The sequence below is a fragment of the Prosopis cineraria genome, unplaced genomic scaffold (genome assembly GCF_029017545.1).
Source record: "Prosopis cineraria cultivar Desert tree isolate PC_DT_omini unplaced genomic scaffold, ASM2901754v1 PC7, whole genome shotgun sequence".
NCBI classification, from domain to species: Eukaryota; Viridiplantae; Streptophyta; class Magnoliopsida; order Fabales; family Fabaceae; genus Prosopis; species Prosopis cineraria.
The window spans coordinates 8,954,352-8,977,976 of NW_026555338.1; the positions used below are offsets into that span (position 1 = coordinate 8,954,352).

At 36.9% G+C, this 23,625-nt stretch overlaps 1 protein-coding gene across 1 annotated transcript; it reads right to left on the reverse strand.

Annotated features, from left to right (window-relative positions):
- Positions 1–2,507: 2,507 nt before the first annotated feature.
- On the reverse strand, positions 2,508–23,625 carry LOC129314985 (ATPase family AAA domain-containing protein At1g05910). Its single transcript, XM_054958478.1, is given in 12 exon segments — positions 2,508–3,206; positions 3,524–3,773; positions 3,871–3,936; positions 4,114–4,300; positions 14,673–14,918; positions 15,722–15,864; positions 16,210–16,398; positions 16,487–18,243; positions 18,246–18,327; positions 18,417–18,518; positions 19,327–19,593; positions 23,469–23,625. Coding segments are annotated over 11 exon segments (3,615 nt in total). The 5' UTR covers positions 19,549–19,593; positions 23,469–23,625; the 3' UTR covers positions 2,508–2,835.

The following is a 23,625-nucleotide window of genomic DNA, read 5'->3' on the forward strand; positions in this document are numbered from 1 at the left end:
CTTGTAGCTTCCATTATCAATAATGACATCACAAACTTTTCCTTAAGCAGTGCAATGGGTGTGGAAGATATTGTGACAAAGCTAAGGCTCTTCTTTTGCTTGGGCTGTGTGCAAGCTACACCTAACCACCAACATCTCACCATGGTTAGCAGGTTCAAACTCTTCATCATACACTAGCTATTGGGTGTCGAATGGGGATTCTTCCTCTTTCACAGTCTCAAATGCATCATACGTATCTCCCTCTATGTTAGTGATGACTTTGCGGTTATGACACTCGGAGGCAATGTGACCCATTCCTTGTCATTTGAAGTATTGAATTATCTTAGTTCTAGATTCTCTAGCTTTCAATGGAGGTTTGCTGGCAATGCTAGGATGCTAGATGCTAGGCTTAAGCTCTAGAAGAACTGGGAAAATCCTGAGCCCATGAAGACAACTGGTTTAAGGCCCTCTTAAGGGTTTGTTTTTCAATGCGGATTGCTAGTTGGATCACTTTGTCTAGAGTCTAATATTCTTGCAGCTGCACCTAATGGCTAACAACGGTGTTTAACTCTCCTAGATATCAGGCTATGGTCTTCTCCTCGTTCTCCTGAATGTCACATTTTGTCATAAGCGTTTCGATCTCTCAAGTATACTCCCTTACAAACGACATTTTTTTTGCACAAATTCTGTAGCTGGATGAAGTTATCTTAATAATAGTGTGTAGGAAAAAATTTCCTTGTGAGTTCACGCTTCATTTTTTCCCAAGTCTGGATGTTGATCTTCCCTTCTCTCTCACGCTTTTTCTTCAGGTTTTTCCACTAAATGGAATTTTGGAAATTTTAGGGGTTAAAATGACAATATGAAAAGGTTAGGGATCAAACTACAATTTTGGAAAATAAGGCTAACTAGGCAGGATTGCGTGGTGGAAGTGACATGTGGCAAAATATGGTTAGGCTAACTTGTTGTTGATTGGTCAGAAAGGTGATGTGGCAGGTGACGTTTCGATGACGTTAGTGTATTCAACCTCCAGCAGGTGCGTGCAACGTGTGGGATGACATTGAAGGCGCGCGAGACTTTAGCGTAGGTGAGTGAGGGGGCATGTAGTGTTGTTCGGCAATAGGGAACCTCTTGTTCCATGTTTTCAGACCTCCTAAGCACGATAGTGATATTAATTTCTGAAAAAAAAAAACACATGGAATGCAAGGTTCAAGCAAGTCAAGGGCTACTCCTTTAAGTTTCTCTCCTCTTTGACATGGTTCCTCAACTCTACTTCACTCTCTCGCTTTATGAACTTGCTATGATACTAACATAGTTTAGAAATTGAGTAGGAAACAAACTCTGGTTTATTGCTTTCACTCTTTGATGCTTACAAGGAAACGAGGGCTCCTATTTATACTACTTTGACACTTAAACTAATAGCTAGAAAATAAATGACAAATGATAGATTACAAATGTTTTTTTATTCTTGTTAATAGTGGTGTTGCAATTGTTGCAATTGACGTGAACAAACGAGTGTTTCTTCTTCCATTCATTGCTACTGTCATTCCATTTCAAAACCCACCTCCACCTCCACTTCGACCTTTGACCTCCCTAAAGTCAACCTCCACCTCATGACATTATTACTATCTTGAAGGAGTTAAAACATCTAATTAATAATAGGACAAGAAGTGAAAAGATATGAGGATGAGATAGCCATGATAAGAGGACAATGAAATAAACATGAAAAATGGACACAATAAATAGACACTTTATAAAAGAAAGTTAGATTGCAACTATTATGACCAAATCTTTAACTCAAGCCAAGTTCAAAGCTTTCAAAATATAATTTTCCTTTAATTTGTTAAAATTTGATTTCTTCATTATTATTTTCATTTATGTACTGGGAAGGATATGTGTGATATGTTTACATTTTATCTCTCTTATTTTTCTTGTATATATAATCGCATTGTATGATTAAAATCCAGAGCCGTTCCGTAAAAAATATTTCAATTTCCACAAAAATACCCATAATCTAATCATCTTTGAAGAACTAGGTGCATGTCACAAAATTAGGTCATACCAATTTTGGTTACAGATTGAACGATGCATTAATTCACAATACACAATACTTAAATTATTCATTCCTTTTTTTCCCCCTATTTTACCATCATTTATATATGTCATCCTTGCATGGTTAAAATTCATTGAATGCAGGATGTACTTTTTTAAAGTTTGACTTTGAGTGTTCATGTTGCGTTTCACTTCTCTCCATTTAGTTTCTTTCTACTTTCTCTCCACTCTTCATCTCAACCTTTACATTAAATTTTGATTAGAATTTAATATCTCATAAAATTATTATTAAAATGTGAAATTAGGAAAAATAAATATAACAAATTTGACAAATAAACAATGTAATTAAAAAATAACAAATAACAAATAACAAATTCAGGATTGTAATTAAAAGATAAAAAAAAAAAAATTTTATAAAATGCTAAATCCTAACCATTCAAAAATTGATCAAAAAATTAAGGTGACAAGTGGAGAGGAAATAAAATGGAAAGTTGTGAGGGCAACTTGTGTTTAAGTCCGTGAAGCAAGAGCAAGAGACACCGCTCAGATGTTGACTGAGCTATGTACGGCGAAATCAATCCATAAGTAGCTTTAGTTTCTATCCGAATCACGCTCATTCTGATTGAGGGAATGGGTGACGGGGAAAATATTCTCAAATGTCGAAACGGGAAAAACATAAAAATCTGGCCTTTTCAGCAAAGTTCTTCGTCCCCCACCACCTCTTTTTTTCATTTTTCATTTTTCATTTTTTTTTATTTTCATTCTTCTTCACTAACTCTTTAAGTCGAAGAGCAGGGAAATCCCAAGCTAGAAATTTGCATCATCTTCTACAAATGTAAACAAAAACTCCAACACCCAAGTCTTCAGATTTTTCGTTCCTTTGCCTTCGGCTTCAAAAATGCCCTTCATGATTCTTGTGTAAATCCTTTCAAGCTGTGGAATGCTGTAATTTTCACTATGCTTCACAAAAAGCTGCTTCACAGACTCCACTTGGCTTGAAACCTCACCATCTGACATTGTGACATCTGGCGGGCTACTATCATCAGCTTGTCCACATGTACTAGCTCCATGTAGATTTTCATCAACTGAAACAGGTTCAGCCCTTTCACAAGTGACTTCACTCGCTTGATGTTCCGGTAAAGTCTTTGGTGGCAGAGGATCTTGTCGTGACTTGTCATCTGCTAGGTGAAACCCAATTTTAGAGAATGCTGTCATCAGTATATACAAGGTATACAGCAATATGGAAATCCAGGTCAACTTATCTAGTTGAACCATTAAACCATTAAGTGTCTTGATTTGTTTAATAAAAATAACCAGTTTATGACCAGTTTGATACAATTTAACTACAGTTTTGATGATTAACTTTTGAACCACTGTCTTGATTGGTCCAGTTTTCAATACCTCGCTGAAAACTAAGCTATGAAACGGAAACATGACTCTAATACTGTTGGGGGGAAAAAAAGCCAACGTTCAAATACTGATAAGGCATTAGCACCTGCATGTGGAACATCGGTGCTCCTTTTTGTCCGCTTCAATGCTTCATAGCTTTGATCCATATTAACCTCAGGTTGGACATTACGAAGTCGAGCACTCATTCTAGTGGTGGTACCCAGCTGAACAACAGGAGTAGATGGGAATGTAGATCCCCCAAATTCATCAGGCAAATTAAGTGGGCCACCTTGGGCAGCAATCTTGTCACAGTATGCAACCAGTGCTGGATCCATCTGTGAGAGCATTCCATGCACCTGAAAAATACGCGCCAAGAGGAGAAAGAAGTGTCACTTTCCAGGCACTAAACACGAAAATTTTGGTATGAAACCAAACACAAAAAAGTCCACATACTGCATCACGAAGCTCACAAGCTCTACTGACAATCCTTGAACCATTGTAGTCCTCTCCATTATAAGCCTGGGTTGGGGTCAGCAAAACGGATCAAATTAAAGATACTTGCTTGCACATTAGAAGCAAATAGACATTCCACAACTTGAAATCAGCACTATTAGCACTTAGTTACAGAATCACAATGTATTTTCACTATAGTCAGACGTATGGGTATTTCTTTGGACCCTAAGGCAAAGGACACACCTTAGCATTTGAAACAATAAGATCAATGTCCTGTAAGAATGCCGAACATGTAATATAGTGGCCATTATCAACATGCTGCAGTATGGTAGCCATGTCCATTGGGTTCTGAATTATTGTGCGATAGTTAGGTGCATCTTCATCTGATACCGGATAATGGAAGGCAGTAAAGCGTTTGTCATATAATATCCTGTAATATGGAAATACAAAAATATTGAGAGAAAATCAAATAGATCCAGTCATTTAGTTAAAGAGAGTTTAATAGGATCCAAGATAGGTAAGAAGAAATAAAGAAGATAAATCTTTATTAAAATATTAAATCAGAATCTAAACTCATAGATTAATAAAAATAAAGGAAAATCTTTAATAGAAGATAAGCAAGAATCTTAAACTCATACAACTAATAAAACCAAAGGAGAATTTCCACTGATATAATAAAATAATGATTATATTTCCAGATGATTTCTACATGTTGTGCCTTAGTATTTATAGACAGAAAAATAATTAATAATTCCTAAAAATACTCCCATTAATCCATAACTCAAATAATGGGGCATAACTACCAGAAAAATAAATAAATAAATAAAATGACTAACATAATCTACAATACCCACTACTCCTAAATTTAAGGAACACTCAACAAAACAGAAAAACAATCCAACAAATATTATTAAAATATCTAAAATAACTTGAAAATAATAATTATTCCTAATATTTCTATAACTACCCCACATCACCCATTATCCCATGCAATTCGGTACTCTATCAATACTCCTTCCTTGCGAATCCACCTAGTCCTCAAGGCGAGGCAATATCTTTCTTGTGTAGTCCCAGTGTTCAACAAGTGCAGAGTCTTGAAGAGGGTCCCTTGAAGCTTCATTGTTTCTGTAGCAGTCCTCCTCAAAACTACAGCAATGCAATTTTCAGCATTTTCTAGCTCTATTTCAGCTTCAACATTCTCTTCTAGAGGAGAGATGAGTTCCACACCATCTTTAATAATTCTAGAGAGAGAAAAGGATGACTTGCCGTATTGCCCAGATTTAAAGGTACCTCCAGAAGGAAAGCAGAGACCTTTATCATGGCAACAAACAGAAACAGGGTTTTGAAATAGACGTTCCAAGCTTTGAAGGCCACTGCTGTCATGTGTGGCTACCGAAAACCTAGTCCAAGGAGCTCTATTCTGGTTGGATTGGGTCCGTGAATTGGGCCTGCAAATGTGTTGTGCCTTTCCTTCAAATTCTAAAACTAAATCCATGGCTCTATAAACTGACCTATGTTTCTTAACTCCAAATTTATGGATTTTGACCTCTCTCTTAACTCCTAAATAAATTTGGCTAGCTTTGATTCCTTTGCTATTTGGCAAAATTGGTGGTGCCCTAATTGTAGAATTAAAGACATCAAGACAAGCTATGATGTAAAGGAGTTGGTGTGTACGATAAGATAAGCAAAAATGATTAGATAGGGGATCACATACTGAGATGGGCGGTGAGGGTGTAGGTTTAGGAGGGGTGTATAAGTGGTAGGAATCCATTAAGGATCCAACGGCTTTAATACCAAATGATAGGATCCAAGATAGGTAGAGAAAAATAAGGAACATAAATCTTTATTAAAATGTGAAATCAAAATCTAACATCATAAATTAATAGAGATAAAGGAAAATCTTTAACAGAAGATGAGGAAGAATCTTAAACTCATACAACTAATAAAGCCAAAGGAGAATCTCCACTGATATAATAAAATAATGATTATATTTCTAGATGATTTTTACATGTTGTGCCTTGGTAGTTAAAGACAAAAAAATAATCAATAATTCCTAAAAATACTCCCATTAATCCATAACTCAGATAATGGGGCATAACTACTAGAAAAATAAATAAATAAATAAAATGACTAACATAATCTACAATATCCACTACTCCTAAATTTAAGGACCACTCAACAAAACAAAAAAACAACCTAAACAATATTATTAAACAGATAATATCTAAAATAACTTGAAAATAATATTTATTCCTAAAATTTCTATAACTACCCCATAACACCCATTATCCCATGCTACTTAGTACTCTATCAGAGTTTAACATGCCAAAATGCTAATTTGAATCAATACCAGTAGAATATTTATTTCTTATATCATGACGAGTGTAGAACTCTCGAATCATATCAGCAGAAGTTAGAAATAAAGGGTCAGAGGAGTTAAAATGTGTAATCTAATTAAGACTAAAACAGAATCTAAATTCAATAATATGTTCAGTTGTCAAAGGAGAATCTCCAAGTACAAGGTTAAATACTGACTTCCATTTATACATCAAACAACTAACATACAAGATAACTAACAATCTGATGCATACTAGTAACTGCTATCAGCTTACAGGCTCAATCTATTCTTAACCAACATTTACTAATAGCTCTCTTACATTTGCAACCAGATCAGAAGTATTCCTATTAACCCCAACTTCCTCCACTAACTTAGCCTTCTTGCATATGCATGCAAAGGGTAGTGGGATGGGATCTTATCATTGCCCTCCCCCTCAAAACTTGCCTTGTCTTCAAGGAATAAAGGTAAGAAATTGAACTGCCACCAGATCATAATCCTCCCAACTCTCTTACTCGAAAGGTATATATTGCACCATTGTATTTGTGATTCGCGAGTAGGGACCCCAGCCACATTCACCCAGCAATGAGCAAGAACCTTCGCAGGCCCTAACAGCAACATACAATCAGCAGTGATAAACAGAGGAGGGACAGACTGATTGATATAATAGCCATATAAGCAGTAAAGAAACATGAAAGATGGGATGTGCCTGGAGGAAGCAGGAAGCTATAATTCATAAGCCATTGGGCCAACCTTTCAAATAATCTGATAGGGCCAAAAATGAGAGAATTTCTCATAGCATCTTTTGTCTAAATTTCACTGGCGGTAAGGCTGCAATCTTAAAAAACAAAAAAAAAAAAAAATCTCCAAACCTCAAAAAAGCATTCCCTGAAAGTGTTTTAGAAAGATTCTCTCTAGCCAATCACAGCATGTCATCTCTTTCTGTATCCAAATCTGCTATTTGTGTTTCACCAGACAATTGAAGCATGGAAACTTGTGTTGCATGAACATTCTGGCCAGAACAAGTACTTGCTCCAACTTTTAGGTTGTCGACAGCAAAACAATGCAAATAACTCATAAGTCCCCAAACTTGATAAACATCAACAGCCAGCTCAATGAGGTTGCAAATTTGGCTCAATCGAGTATTTTCTCCATGGCTCAAAACACCCAAGTTCAAAAACACAACACATGGGTAATTGATTATCGTGCCACAGATCACATGTCTGTTAATGCTGTCTACAGGATAATTTTTGCCTTGTTTAGAGGATTTAACCGTTAAAATATTTTGTTGGACATCTACAAAAATCTACGGAATCAATACTATCAAATTATCGAACACCATGTTAAAGGATGTATCTTTTAGTCCTAAGTTGACTTGCATCGTACTGTCTAGTAGCTAAAGAGGTAAATATCAAAGGTGACGGATTGCCCTATATTAAAGGGTCCAAAAAGTAAGAGAATATTATCTTGTACTTTTTCTTCTAAAAGATTTTATGATATGACATTAAAGATGTGGAAAGTGGGCTGATGGGGCACAAGCCCATTAGCTAACTTAACCTACCCCTAGACTTAATCTTATTTTTTGTTATAATTATCTTTTTTGTTGATCATTAGGGATTAGATTTTATCTTATTTAATTTTGTTCTAATATGATATTATTATCGTATCTTTTTGTGCTCTATAAGTATGATTTTCCCTCTCTGAATAATATTCATTTAGTTCAACATAAACTTCATCATTGTATCAAAGCCACCGCTGGCCTGTACCCAGTATCCTTCTCCGTCCATCTCTCGTGTGCGTCCCTGCTCTCGCATGCGACTTGGCGCGTGTCTCTAACGATTGAGTGTGTATATGTTCTGAGCGACTTTGTCCGTCAAAGAATCTAGCGTCTCTATTTGTCCTATTTGTTGAGTGCCCAAAACCTCTCTGTTCGTCCTGTTCAAACATAACTCACAAGTTCAACTGCATCTTTTTCCTCCATTGTTTCAGTCACAACTTGCAACTCTCTACCCTGGTGAAAAAGGGGTGTCTTCATCTGTGTAGTGGTACAACAATTGTTTTTTTTCCTTCTTTGTCTCTACTGCAAAATACTTTGTTGCTGGGTGCTCCTCTAATTTTTTGCTGTCATGGCCTATAAGGCAGCCTTGAATAGTAATGGTACCGAACAGGTGTTTAACACAAACGGGGAGCACACAAACCCATCTAGTCAACGTGGCAGTGATAGTGTTCTTTCCTCTGGTGGTAGCAGCAATAATGATTCACTTTCTCATCTTCTTACCCATCAATTGAATAGGAATAATTATTTGCAGTGGTCCAGGAGTGTCCTTATGTTCGTACATGGTCGGAATAAGGAACATTATTTGACTAGTTCCCTGAAAGTATCAGAAGTTTGTGACCCCATGCATGAGACTTGGTGTGTAGAAAGCAACATGGTGATGACTTGGTTAATTCATTCAATGAACCTCGAGATACGTGAAAATTATCTACTTGCCAACACCGCCCAAGAAAGTTGGGAGTTTGCTCGACATACTTACTCTGTCAAGGAAAATACAACAGCAATTTATCAAGCAAAGTGAACTCTTCGAACCCTTACACAAGGGGAGAAATCAATTACTTTGTATTACACAACTCTTATGCATCTAGCAACATATAGACCTCTACGAGGTGCACCAATTGTCTTGTCAGGCTAATGCTCTCTACTATAAGACTGTGGTCGAACGTGAGCAGCAGTGCTATGAATTTTTTACTTGGTCTCAATGACTCCTGTGAGGATCTTCGAGGAAGAATTATGAGTATGAAACCTCTACCTTCTCTTGAAGATACATTTAATATGATTAAATATGAAGAAAGTTGGAAGGTCCTGGTACACCTCCCTACTTCTAGGTCCCGTTTGGTACACTGGAATTTGAAGCATGGAATTGGAAATGGATATGGAATTCTGAAAAATGTTTGTTTGGTATGATGGAATTTGAAAATTTTCCATTTCCATGTCCACCAAAATCAGTGGAATTGGCTTCCATGATACACCCCAAGGATTTCAAATTCTTTGCTCCATGCTCCAATTTTACCCCCTTCGGTCTCAAGCTTCTTGCCTTCTCCCCATCCGCCGGCGACCTTCTTCACCCTCTTTGATCCCCCCTTTCTCACCAGTGACCTTCTCCCCCCTCCGATCCTCCGCCTTCTTGCCAGTGACCTCCTTCGTCTTCGATCCTCCCTCTTCGTCTCCATTCATCAGAGGATAACTTACCTCAATGCCCACGCATGATTGCCTCTAGGTAACCGGCCATGGATGTTGAACATAAGAGCTTCAAAGTCGTACATCATTTTCCAACAAACGATCACCCCTGCGTTCGCATTTATCTCTGTTTGCACTCTCGCAAATCTGTTTTGCTTCGTTTTCATATATGGGTTTTAGATCTATTTCATTTTCATATCTATTTTACAGTCAAACTTTTTTGCAATGGTAGTAGACTGGAGCTTGACCGTCACCTTCACCGGTGGAAGAATGTTGGCAACTTGATCAGGATTTGCTCAGGCGGCCAGGTTCCTTGATCAGGTTTCTTGTCTTCTGCATCAGATAACAGGTTCTTTGTTCATGATAGGGTGGGTGTCGTACATGCTAGTTTTTTAAGAAGGGTATTTTCGTCTTTTGAACAAAAATGATGCAATAATTCCATGAACATACCAAACATATTTTTAAACTCCATATCCATCTCTATTTCCATATCCATTTCCATTTCCATCAAAATTAATTCCATCACACCAAACGAGGCACTACTTCTCTTGGCACTAAAACCTCTGCTAGGGTAGCTTGTGGTCATCAAAAGGGGAATCACAAAGGGAAAAAATTTCTCTGATGCAATCATTGTAAAAAAAAAATGGTCATACTAGGGAAACTTGTTGGCAAATTCATGGCAAGCCATCTCATTTAAAGTCCAACTGCAAAAGTGATAAAGGGTGAATATAAAGGTGATAGTAAAGGGTTCATTGTCCATCCTACTTATGATCATGCACTCAATACGGAGGAAATTGCTATGATGAAACCCATTTTGGAGAAATACTCTCAACATGAGACAAGTGAGAAGCCTACTCCCTCGGTTACCCTAGCCCGTGCTAGTAAGACTTCACTAACTGCACTTAGTGCTATTTCTCACTATAACAACGTATAGGTGGTTGATTTTGGGGCCACATACCACATTACAAGTTTTCGGGAATTATTTTCTGAGTTTAGTCCTTACTTTGAGCATACTCGTGTACAAGAAGCCAATAACATAGATGCCCAAGTGATGGGAATAGGCACCGTTGTTGTCTCTGACTCTATTATTTTGAACAATGTCTCATATGTCCCCGATATACAATGTCCTTTGTTATCAGTTACATATATCACCCACTAATTATCTTGCCTTTCCATTTTTGACAAATCTTCTTGTAACTTTCAAGATTTAACCTTGGGAATGATGATTGGCAATGCTAAAGAACGCAAGGGGCTTAACTCCCTGGAAGGCTAATCCACCAATAAAAGTTGCTTAGTTGATCCCATTTCCAATTTTGTTTCTATTTTTTCCATTAAATCTCAAGAAGACATTATGTTATGGCATTCTCATTCATCCCAATTTTGATTATATGGAAGTTCTGTTTCCCAATTCCATGAATAAAATTAAATTTCAATGTGATACTTGCCAATTTGCTAAACAAACTCAACATCCTTTTCCAACTAAGCCTTATACCCCCTCCACACCTTTTTCTCTCATACACAGTGATGTGTGGGATCCTTCACAAATTGAAACTCACACTAAGGCTCGATGGTTTGTTTCTTTTATCTTTTTCTCATGAAAGATAAATCTGAAGTTTGCACTATTTTCAACAACTTTCATACTTTTGTTCAAACTTAGTTTCAAACTTCTATTAAAATTCTTCATAGTGACAATGGAACTGAATATCTCATTTTTGCTCTTTTCACCTTTCTAACTGAAAATGGGATTCACCACCAAACTTACTGTGTGCATTCACCTCAACAAAATGGGCTAACCAAGAGGAAAAATAGACACCTCCTTGAAGTCGCTAGGGCCTTCTTACTTAGTAATAATGTTCAGCACAATTTTTGGGGAGATGTAGTCCTTATAGTTGCATACCTCAATAACCGCATGCCCTCTAGAGTTCTCAACTTTCAAACCCCTGTTGACTTGTTTTTGAAATCCTATCCACACTCTTTTACTTAACTCCCTTCCTAAAAAGGTCTTTGGGTGCACTACCTTTGTCTTTCATGATGAACAAACTCGAATCTTGGTCTATCAAATGCATCTTTTTAGGATACTCACCTACCAAAAAGGGGTATAAGTGTTAATCTCCTGACATTTGCAAATTTCATATCACTATGAATGTCACATTCGTTGAATCACTACCTTTCTTTCCCTACATACCCATTCAGGGGGAGAATGACGGTGAATGGCTAATTTGTGCCACTAATAATGGTCATTCAAATAATAAATAGACTGGTAGCCCTAGTGTGAGCCCTCATACATCACAAGACCCTTTCTCCACCATACTTATTCTAGATCCTGAGCTTGAGCTTGAGCTTGAGCCTGAGCCCAATCTTGAACCATACTTGGAAGAATCAAGTGACAGATCAACCTGAACAGCACATCAACAGTGAAGATCCAATTGTTGCTTTAAGGCAAAGTCATGATTCTCAAACTGAGGGTAATCTTGAAGATCTTCAGTGGCCTATTGCCCTTACAAAAGGTAAGAGGTGTTGCACTAGACACTCCATTAGCAAGTATGTCTCCTATGACAAACTCAATTCTCAATTTAAGAACTTTGTTGCTATTGTTGATAGTAAGAATATACCTAAGACTTTCGAGGAAGCCATAATTGACCCTAAATGGAAGGCAACTATTGATGAAGAGTTGAAAGCTCCAAATAAAAATTAGAAATGGAAAATTGTGGAGTTACCTTAGGGAAAGTCAATTGTAGGGAGCAAATGGGTTCTTACAAAGAAATAGAACCCTGATGGTAGTCTCAATAAATATAAGGCACGATTAGTTGCTAAAGGCTTTACTTGACCTATGGCATTGATTACCAGGAAACCTTTGCACCAGTGGCGAAATTCAATACTATAAATATTCTACTTTCTCTTGCTGCTAATTTAGACTAGCCATTATTTCAATTAGATGTTAAGAATGCCTTCTTAAATGGGGACTTGGAAAAGGAAGTGTACATAGAGATTCCACTAAGACTGAGAGGTCCAGATAATGCATGTAAAGTATGTAGACTGCACAAGTCACTATATGGATTAAAGCAGTCACCCAGCGCTTGGTTGGAGAGTTTTTCCCGTGTTGTAAAGGAATTTGGCTATGTTCAATGCCAGGTTGATCGTACACTATTTGTAAAACACTTTAATTAGAGAATAACTATTCTAATCATGTATGTGGATATATAGTATTGATTGGAAACGATGAAGAAGAAATTGTGAAACCAAAACACCTAGCTGAAGAATTTGAGATTAAAGACCTTAGAAATCTGAGATATTTTTTGGATCTGGAGGTTGCTCGCTCTTCACAAGGCATTAATGTATCACAGAGAAAATATGCCCTGGATTTACTTAAGGAAACTGGAATGTTGGGGGCAAGGCTTGCAGATACCCCAATGGAACTAAATTGTAATATGGAAGTGAAACCAGATGGGAAGATAGTGAATAAAGAAAGATATCAGAAATTGGTGGGAAAACTCATATACTTATTTTACAAAAGACCTAACATATCCCTTGCAATAGGAGTGGTGAGTCAATTTACAAGCAATCCTCAAAAGGAACATATGGAGGCGGTATACAGGATCCTTAGATATCTGAAAACCACACCTGGAAAGAGCTTATTCTTCTCAAAGGGGAATAAGAAGAATGTAGAAATCTATACAGATGGCAATAAGAGGGCTCTGGGATTAGAAAATGTAACAGATATGGAAATTTACAATGATGCAAACTGGGTAGGAGCCACCTATGATAGGCACTCCACCACTGAATATTGCACATTTGTGTGGGGCAACCTTGTAACTTGGAGGAGAAAGAAACAACCAATCATTTCTAGAAGCTCAGCAGAAGCTGAATATAGAGCATTACCTCTTGGAATTTGTGAAGGTATATGGGTTGTACAACTACTAAAGAAACTTGATGTAGAAATGAAGGTTCCTATAAAATTGTGGTGTGATAGTATGGCAGCTCTCAAGATTGCAAATAATCTCGTTCAACATGATCGTACTAAGCATGTTGAAATTGATAGACATTTCATCAAAGAGAAAATTGAAGCTAAAATCATAGATTTGGCATATATTCCCTTAGGAAATCAAGTTGCAAATATGATGACCAAGCCTCTTATTAGAGCAAAATTTGCAGAGATTATAAGCAAGCTAGGAATGATTAATATCTATTCGCCAACTTAAGGGGGAGTTTGGAAAGTGGGTTGATGGGGCATAAGCCCATTAGCTAACTTAACCTAACCCTAGACTTAATCTTATTTTTGTTATAATTATTTTTTCTGCCGGTTATTAAGGATTATATTTTTTCTTACTTTATTTTGTTTTGATATGATATTATTATCGTATTTGTTTTACTCTATGAGTATGATTTTCCCTCTCTGAATAATATTCATCCAGTTCATCATAAACTTCATCAAAAGATTACAATACCCCAATTATTGTTAAAGGATGTATCTTTTGTCCCTAAGTTGACTTGCAACCTACTGTCTAGTAGCTAATGAGGTAAATATCAAAGGTGCATTACTAAATTTTACTCTGACAGTTGTGATTTCTGGAATTTGGAGTCAGGAAAAGAGAATGGCAATGCAAAGGAAGGTGATGGATTGCCCTCTATTAAAGGATCCAAAAAGTAAGAGAACATTATTTTGTACTTTTTCTTCTAAAAAATTATGATATGACATTCAAGATTACAATACACTAATTATTGTTATTTGCATCAAATTTTTTTAGAATTAATTAATAAAAATTGCCTTCCTCTTCAATATAAAAACTATGAATTTTCCAAACATATCAAAAAGCATTACACTACATAAACCATAACCCACTGTCACATTTATACAAGGATATTTGGGGTCCATTTCCCGAACCAAGAGAAGTGAAAAGTGATTTATTTAATAATAAAAAACCTCTTGGCTTGTTAGCCCTCTTTCTCCCTCTCTTATTTTCTTTCTTTTCTTCTCTCCTCTTGTTATTTCTTCTATATTATCCCTTTTTGTTTATTCCGGATCTGGTCCTGACTCAACACCTTAACAAATAATTTATCATTTCAATTGACAGAAAGCATTCAAAATCATCAATTTATCTCCCTGCTAAGATACCTAAAGGGAAAGAAAGCTAATAACCAAAAAGATTTATGCCAACTACATTATAGCTTATTATGGTTTCTGCTTAATATAATAAACCTCACTAGGCATAAACAAACTACTTGTTGACATACCGGTTGCAAACATCTCTAAGGCACATTCGCAATCTGCGAAGGGCATGCTGCTCAGCGTCAACTGTTGCTTTGAGCTCAGATACCTTAGGACCACCTGTTAATTTTGGTGCCTTGAGAAGTTCAGGAAGGGAACCTGTTTTTTGGGATTTTTTGCTCGTTCTCTCTAATGAGACTGATAAAGCAGCATCAATCAAACAATTGAAAAATGATGTTCTATCTTCAGTAGATGGTAAGTTCATGTTATAGCTGCCCAAAGAAGAAAAAACCAAACTGAATAAATGACCAAAAATTGAAGTATAGGGAAGAAAAATAATTTTAATACTTCAAATTTGACAATTAAAATTCATAAGAAAATCCTAACAGTCTCGGCCCAATGGTATTGGGCCCATTAATTCATTCTAGTCAGATCCCATTTTCTACCTTATCCTTTCCCGAATTTTATGGGATCAGATGAATCCATTAAATGTATTTTACTGTCTGGATTTGTGGAAAATATTCTCTGATTTTCAACAGCCTTCTTTAGCTTTTTCAGTTATAAAATTAGATCTAATCAGACTACTTAAATATACGATTTTTTTAATAAAAATGTATTGGAGGTATATGCATTGGCAATGCTAAATATTTCACCCTACTTAGCCATGTTTGATACATGCAGCAGATGATAGTACTAGAGAATACAAAAGTTACGGGAACGTGATGGATATTTGTAGCCTATCATTCTATAAGACATTATATTAAGAAAAATAATGATCGAATAGTCTCCTGGGAACATTTCAACAAATACTTGCTTTATATCCATAAAGGTTAGATTTCTTACCCCCAAGTCCTATCGAGTAAATAGCAGGTCAATTAAAACAAATGCCCAAAAAGAAAAAAGGGGCATCTCCAATTCATGAATTCCACTGTTAACTTGGACCATACAACAGTAACAACACAACCCATTCAAGATAAATTTACCGCACAAGGCCAAAGTGTTCATGTAGAGAACTTAAAAAAAAAAAATCTTGGTAATGAAATCAAGTATTGGTTCTAAATTAGATTAAACTTACACTGAATGGGAAGGAAACAATGAAGGAGGCACTTCATCAACTTCATCATGCAGCACTGATGATGTTCCGAGTAATAATATAGGGATGTCAGAAGGCAGTTCATCTAGCAAAGTCAGAAGAACAGCCCTGAGTTGTTCGTGTGCCTGCATTATTATTAAATTAATCAAGGTCAAGCAGCATTAAAGTCAAAGTACAACTGTACAAATGAAAATGGACAAGTGTTAGGCACAACTTCTAGTATTTGCTATAAGGTTCTCCAATACAATGTGACAAGTTGAAGTTATTTTTAGGACTCAGCACCACATGAATTGGTCTTACAAAAAATTTCCTCCCCATGTTATAGTTTAGCTGGAGGACCTAATAGCAACACCTAAAATGCTTCACTTAGTATATTTGAAAAACCTGTCTGAATAAAAGAAACTTTAGACATAGAGATTCAGTTAATTTAATTAACATTCATTTTAAAGATAATTGAGATATGTGCTTACAGTTTCCCACCAAACATTGAACTGTGGTAAATAGAGAATAGATGGGATTGCTCTTCTAGCTTCACCAAATATATGTACTAAAGCCTCCTCTGGCGTCTTAGCACTGGGATCCGAGAGGAGAGATGGAAGTCCTAATGAATGAACAGGAAATTTTTCCAGTTCGTGTAAAACTGCAGGTCCAAGATGGTCCTGTTAAACTAGAGTAGTAAGTATATTCAGTCTTCAGTTATTGTACTCTCAAAGATTTCATAATAGAATAATATTCCAAGATAATTACCAGCCCGGTACCTTCACCACCACAAAGTAGAAGCCTAGGCCGATAGACAAGTGGAATAGCAGAACCATAGGAAAGCATAGAAAGTTTGGACAATTCTGATGCAACAGCAGCTGGAGGAAAAATATCAGATATAATTTTCATGACCTCCTCTAGATGTCTTCGTAGGCATGGTTGAACAACTAGTGACAATGGCCTAGAGTGTACAATTGCACCCCTATGAGCAGCAGGAGTGATTGTTGACATTGCATCAATAAAGTGATACTTTTCAACCTTTACTGAATCAACATCTATTAAAAATTTGTCATCACTCATATAAACCTGTGGATATTTTTCACGAAAAGCACGGATGGCAGCTTCAGTACAGAGAGCCTTTAGGTCAGCACCACAATATCCAACACAACTAGCGGCAAGCTCCATTTTCAGTTCCTTTGAAGGAGGATGCCTCCACTTACGAGTATGAATGTCCAATATTTCAGCACGAGCCTCACAACCAGGCAAGGGAAAGTTGAATTCACGATCAAATCTACCCGGGCGGCGCAAGGCCCCATCAATGGCATCAATCCTATTGGTGGCTCCAATTAAAACTACTTGTCCACGAGAATCAAGACCATCCATCAAAGCAAGCAAAGTGGACACAATAGAATTGTGAATCTGTTCTTGCTTGCTAGATCTCACAGGAGCTAGTCCATCTATTTCATCAAAGAAAATAATAGAAGGTTGATTCTTTTGTGCTTCCTCGAAGAGTAATTTCAATTGTCTTTCAGCCTCACCAACCCACTTGCTCAGTACATCTGCTCCCTTGCGCATGTAAAAGCTAACCTTCTGACCAGCTTTTGATGCAGCACAAGCCAAAGCTCTTGCAATTAGTGTTTTACCTGTGCCAGGGGGCCCACATAACAACACCCCTCTAGGTGGAGTAATATGATAACTTGCAAAGAAATCTGGATACAGTAATGGAAAGAAAATCATTTCCTTCAGAGCATCAATATATTCAGAGAGCCCACCTATGTCATCAAAACTAACACTGTCATCAACCTGTAAGGGTTGAATATCTGCACCTCCTTTAGAGCTTGGTCCAGCAGTTTGTATTCCAGATGTCAATGTAGCTAAAGCGTCGCCTTGATGACCCCAACCTGATGCGGCAAGATTCAATCCCCATGCTGTTGTTCCATGCATGTCTAGTCCACCAAAAAGCCAAGGGGGGCCAGACCTGCTACCACCTCTACCCCATGGAATAGCAGGACCTTGATCCAGTTCATCCACAAGAATAGAGTCATCAGAATCTTCAGGTCTTGCTAAACGATATCGCTTATGAACTCTTGATCCACCCTTCCTGACATCCCTGCCAACCTTTGTGCCCATACCTTGATGTAACACTCTTCGGGGTGACCTTGGCTGGGCCTTCCCTTCTTCCATCGAGAATCTGCGAACATCTGCACGATTTCGAAGATCATAGCGCCTTCTTCCATCCTGCTCTTCTTCACCATCTTCGTCATCACCATCTTCATCTCCTTCATCCTCATCCTCATCCTCATCCTCACCTTCATCTTCACCCTCAGCATCTCCTTCAATCTCATCCTGACCATCATCTGCATCATTTTCCTCCATATCATTTCCATTTTCTGTTTCATCCTGTCCAACCTTTTCTTCTGAAAAATCTTGCTCATCATCAGATTCTGAATTTAAGGGTTCTCTAGCAACAGCCTTCGAACGACGAGGCCGCAGACCTTCACGCCGAGGGTTCGGTTTAGTTTCCACAGCTTTTTGTGCTTGCGAGACATCAACTCATCCTGACTCACACTATGGTCAATCTGCTTTCTCGATTGTTGAAAAGTGGGCCTCTGGAACAAGTTCACATAAACTCAGCCCAGATCACAAAGAATCTAAGCATGCTATCCAAACTTTTATAACTAAAACGTACAAAACTCACCATTAAGTCTTCATCCTCAGCTCCAGAACTGTCAGTGAAACCTTCAAGATTTACAGAAATCCTTCTCTTCCTAGTTGAACGTCTAAGATTGGTAGCTGCAGACTAAGAACAAAAGAAATAATGACACATCCCAGGAATATCAAATCTATAATAAACAATCAATTATCATCATTTGACCAATTTCAGCTAGTAGCATGTCTCTGTGCAACGTAAAGAAGAATTAGATAAAGGATTGCAAGATTAGGCCAACAAAGTAAATAAGCATATCCACATTTGTAGTTAGCTGCCTGCAGCCTTTCATAAAGTCAATCACTTAATTAAAAAAATACTTGCATCGTCATAATCATTGAAACTTTAAATTGAAAACAGAAAAAACAAAGCAACTAAAACAAAGCACTTTATATAGTCATAGCCACTGAAGCAGAAGGTTGATTGTCTTATTGCAAGTCAAACAACTTCCATTACTTCTGCAACTTGGTTGCTTGTGCAAGATACACATAATAAAATATAAAATATATATTTCCCACCATGCTGACAAGGCAATCCCTTTCAGGATATATCAAATGAACTAGTTAGTAGTATTCATTCCTCTATATCAAAATTGTTTCAAAAAAATGGCAATTTCAAAGTACGCTTTGCACTAATAAAAAAACATGGAAAAGAAACAATCACACATCTCTTATCATAAGAGATATGAAGTGCAAAGGAGGGCAGAAAAATCCTTCTTAAACGGTCAAACGATAAACGAAATAAAAGAAAAATACATTAACTCATTAAAGCTCTTCAGTACCCTTTTAAATCAACAAGAGAAGCCCCCAGGACACCCATGATGAAAACTACAAGGAAATTAAATCATTGAAATCATTTACACCTTTTAAACCTATTTCAATTAAAAAATCTATATACATACATTAGAAGCAATTGGATTTTGTGATGGCCGATCTCTTGGCCGCAACATCTTGGCAATTTGGGAAGCCGCTGTCCTTGTCTTGTTCTTGCTTTTCCTGGTGCGCTTTGAGCTGTAATACAAGTATGGTCGACCATATATGTTTGGCCTCGTCTTGATCCTATCACTAGTGCGCACTGGTCTGGAAACAGGTCCATCACCTTGGTTAGACCGTTTTGGGTACATCGGTGCTAACTTCTGTTATCATAAATTTATACACGCCAGATGAACCTGCAGATATTAGTAGATTCTACATTACTCAGAATTCACATGACTAAACAGATCTTAGAATTCTAATAAGCATAACCATGAACATCAACTCCAAGGAATCACATACTCCTTCTGCTTTCAAGTATAAGAGAAATTATTATGTGTCTCTTTGTTTTTATTTATAAGCAAAACTACAAATTTGAATAAGCATTTATCACATTTTTCCCAAATTGTTCCTCATAAAGTCGATGTTTATTTTTACTAGACAAATTTGTTTCATTAATCATAGAGATAATTTAGTCCAAATATAATTTAGTCCAAATTTTTTAATTGTAGACATGATTGCTATACTTAACTAATTTTCTTAAACTACGTGAATTGGTTATTTTCTCTTAAATTTGAAAATGGAGAGAGTATTTTTCAGCATGCTCATACTTAAGTACATAAGAAGTGCAGAAACAAGTGTCTTTGAATTCTAGGCCAACAATTTATGATGGTGAAGGAAAAGAAGTTTCTAAGGTCCAAATCAAAAAAGACAATTACGACATTCCATTCCTATTAGCAAACAACAAACTATGTAATAGGGTCCAATCACAACTTGCGCACCAATAAAGCATATGCAATATACATCAAGCGAACGGTAGGCATGCAAAGAAAACTAAATGAGACTTGATAGTATGGGATATCAAGTTCCACATTGAGTAATATGGGTTGCTCAATGGGATATTTAAGTGGATTGGTTCTCTTATCTCAACAACTAGCTTTTGAGGTAAGGTTCCCCATTCCACTTAGGTACTCATCAATTGGTATCAAAGTAAAGTTGTTAGTGGCTCTGGAGAGAGCTACTCACGGAGGGTTCTAACCGGCAAGAGGCCAAGTGTTATGGAGTGCAGCCACCTAGATGTTAGCTTTCCATGGGGGCTAATTGATGGAAGCTTGGTAATATGGGATACCAAGTCCCCAATTGAGGAGTATGGGTTGCTTAATAGGGTGTTTAAGTGGGTTGGTTCTCCCACCTTAATAGCTAGCTTTTGAGGCAGGCTTCCCCATCCCACTTAGGTACCAATCACAAACCAATAGCATCAGTTAGTCAATGAAGGTCAAATTGTGAAGGAAAAAAAAGCAAGACTATCAAGCAAAACATGTAAGCAATGTGAAAAAATGTGTAGTTGCAACTTTTCCAGGTGTGCAGATTTGGCTATTAAATCAAAAAACACTAGGGTTATATGTAGTAGCATGTTTACAGACTTACAAAACAACACAGCACAAACTTCATACCATGATTTACAAGAGCCACGGATTCATATTATTTTCTTACTATTCTTTCCTAAAGAAAAAAGGAGATTTGTTAATCCTCTGCAAACAAACATGACATATTCACCTGTTTGAAATTGAAAATTAAAATGGAGAACTAAGAAGAAATAATAGAAGGGGGGAGAAAGAAATTGAAATTCTCTGTCAAACTATGACAATCCCAATGTGACTGCCCAATCAACTAGGAGCTAGAAATGCGAAAACATGAAATTGAAGCATGAACTGTACTTTACCAACAACACACAGCATGAGGGCAGAGCAGAAAGACCAAAAATATGTCAACAAGCTGAGGGCAACATAGAAGATCATGGCAAAGTTGCAAAGTTGCATGAGGCAAGTTTCAACCTATACACCTCAAACAACATAAGATGCTTCACATTTATCATTTAAAAAAAATCTACTTTCTAAACAGGAAGTAAGACATCCTAAAAGTAAGCAATGAGGTGAAGGAAGCATGCAATAGGGAACTATATAACCTAAAATCCATCAAAAACACTAAACAGTCAAGGTCATTCTATATATAACCCCAAAAGGTCAACAATATTTGAGGCCCAACTCGTGCACATTTCAAGGGCAAAAAGCCAAGACCAATATTTAATCAGCTTGTAAACAATAATACACATTTATAGCAGATAGAATGACATAGAACACTGCTATAGAATTTATATTGGAAAGAGAGAGAAAGAGAGGGGAAATAAAGAAGCGAAACAAAGAGATAGAGAGATCAAATATGAATATGTAATTCTCAGGGGGCAATCAAGAGTCTTGAATTAGGTACTCTACCGCCTCTTATTTATAGGCATTATTATCCTATGAATATATATATCCTAATCTATCCAAATCCTACTAATATAATAACAATAAAATCATATCTAAATCCATTTAAACCCTGATTAAATCTTAATTATTTTCTTATTTGTTATAATTACAAAAGAATTACAAGCAAAAACAAGATTAGAAACAAAAAGGACACCTTGATAGCCTGTAATGCAACTACAAGACTGAATAATGGCTAGGGTTTCACAAAACTTGATTGGGAGGATCAGGGGTAAAGAGGTTATAAAGGTAAAATGTATCACTTTTAGAGGGAAAAGCACCTTCTGCATTTGCCTCACTCAACAGTTGCCACGTATTTGTATGCAGGAAATTATGCAGGGACTGTATAAGCCAAATCCATAGAAGAACCAAATGTGCTCGCTCTTATTCATACAGAGGCCTACTTCAGCCAACCAGTCAATCCCACACAAAGTATCACATTCAACTCATATTCCCTTTACCTGAGAAGTGAACGCAGTCACTTTATTCTTCGAAGTTCAGCAGCACACCGCATACCTACCAAGATTCCGAGATTCACTATGTCTGGTGTATGTAGCAACTTCATTATTAAATTGAATGTCCCAAATCATAAATGATCTCTTCCTTTATTTTTTTATTTTTTTTATTTTTTACCTACCCCTGACCAGAGAAAATCTCACAAGTACTCCTTTACTTTGTCTTTTGAGCTACCCCTCTTGGAACATGAAATAGCATTAAGCACAGGAGAGGAACGCTAGAAAAACAACCTTAGCTATAGGTATCTTCATTGCCCTAGTGACGAAAAGGGTACCCTTCTAGTTTTATGCAATTAATTGGAATGTTAAATGGAATTGGAGCACCGAGAAAGTTATGGTAGGGGCATAAAATGTTAAGTTTTATGGTAGCTGGCTATGCATGTTAATTGGAATGGAATGCTGTTGTCTCTTTAGATTCGGACCTTAGAAACTTCTTTTCCTTCATCATTTTAAATTAAATTAATGGACTAGAATTCAAGGCTACACTCGTTTCCACATTTCTAATGTACTTGAATATGAGCACGCCAAATAGGAAAACAAATGTAACTCTAAACATCTTAATTTGGTTGAAGCATGTAATGTCATACCATACACTAACTCCCTAAGGTGTCTTCTTCAGCATGAAAACCAAGAGTGTCAGCATAGGCGGACCTATATTACACTCAGTGAGGGCATCTGCCCACACTGAAATCTGTGAAATATTAATAGTTCATGTAACATCCTTTTTAATTTTTGTTCCACATACTTTGACGAAGACGCCTTAGCAAGCCAATTGATTCAGGCAACTCCTCCAAGCCACTGAAGAATGACAATTTAAACTCAAGCTTCTACACACAGCTCTGAGTCATTTACCAGATCACAGATCAAGCATCACAAATTCTAAATAGATGATAAAATAAAGAGATTAATAAACAGAATGCATATACACAACAAATCCAACATTGCCCAACAAAACAATCTAAAACATATGAGTCGCAAGTAATTAAAATGAAGAGGGTAGAAGTATAATAGTCAATTACATGCCGTTGGAGCAAGAACTAGTAATAATAGTTTTTGTAAAAAGAAAAAGTAAAAGTAAACTCAATCTTTCTGTCAAAAGCGTCAATATTCAAACGATTGCACAACCAGATTCAAACCCAAATTAAAATGAAAAATTTAAAACAAAGTAGAAGCAGTGCAACGGTGTCCGACACAGGGTTGACAACTACGCAGGAAATATATTCAAAGCCAGATTGAACTAATAAATCCCACCGGCTTTTGGGAGTAGAAAGTGTCCTAGGGTTTGAACCTCCTCCAATACTCGCCCAAGAACAGCCACGCAGGGGCTGGTGGAGGCGGACCGCGTCCAACAGCGAGCTCGACCAAGTGTGGAATGCTTGGTTTGTGGGCGAAGAAAAATAGATCCGTC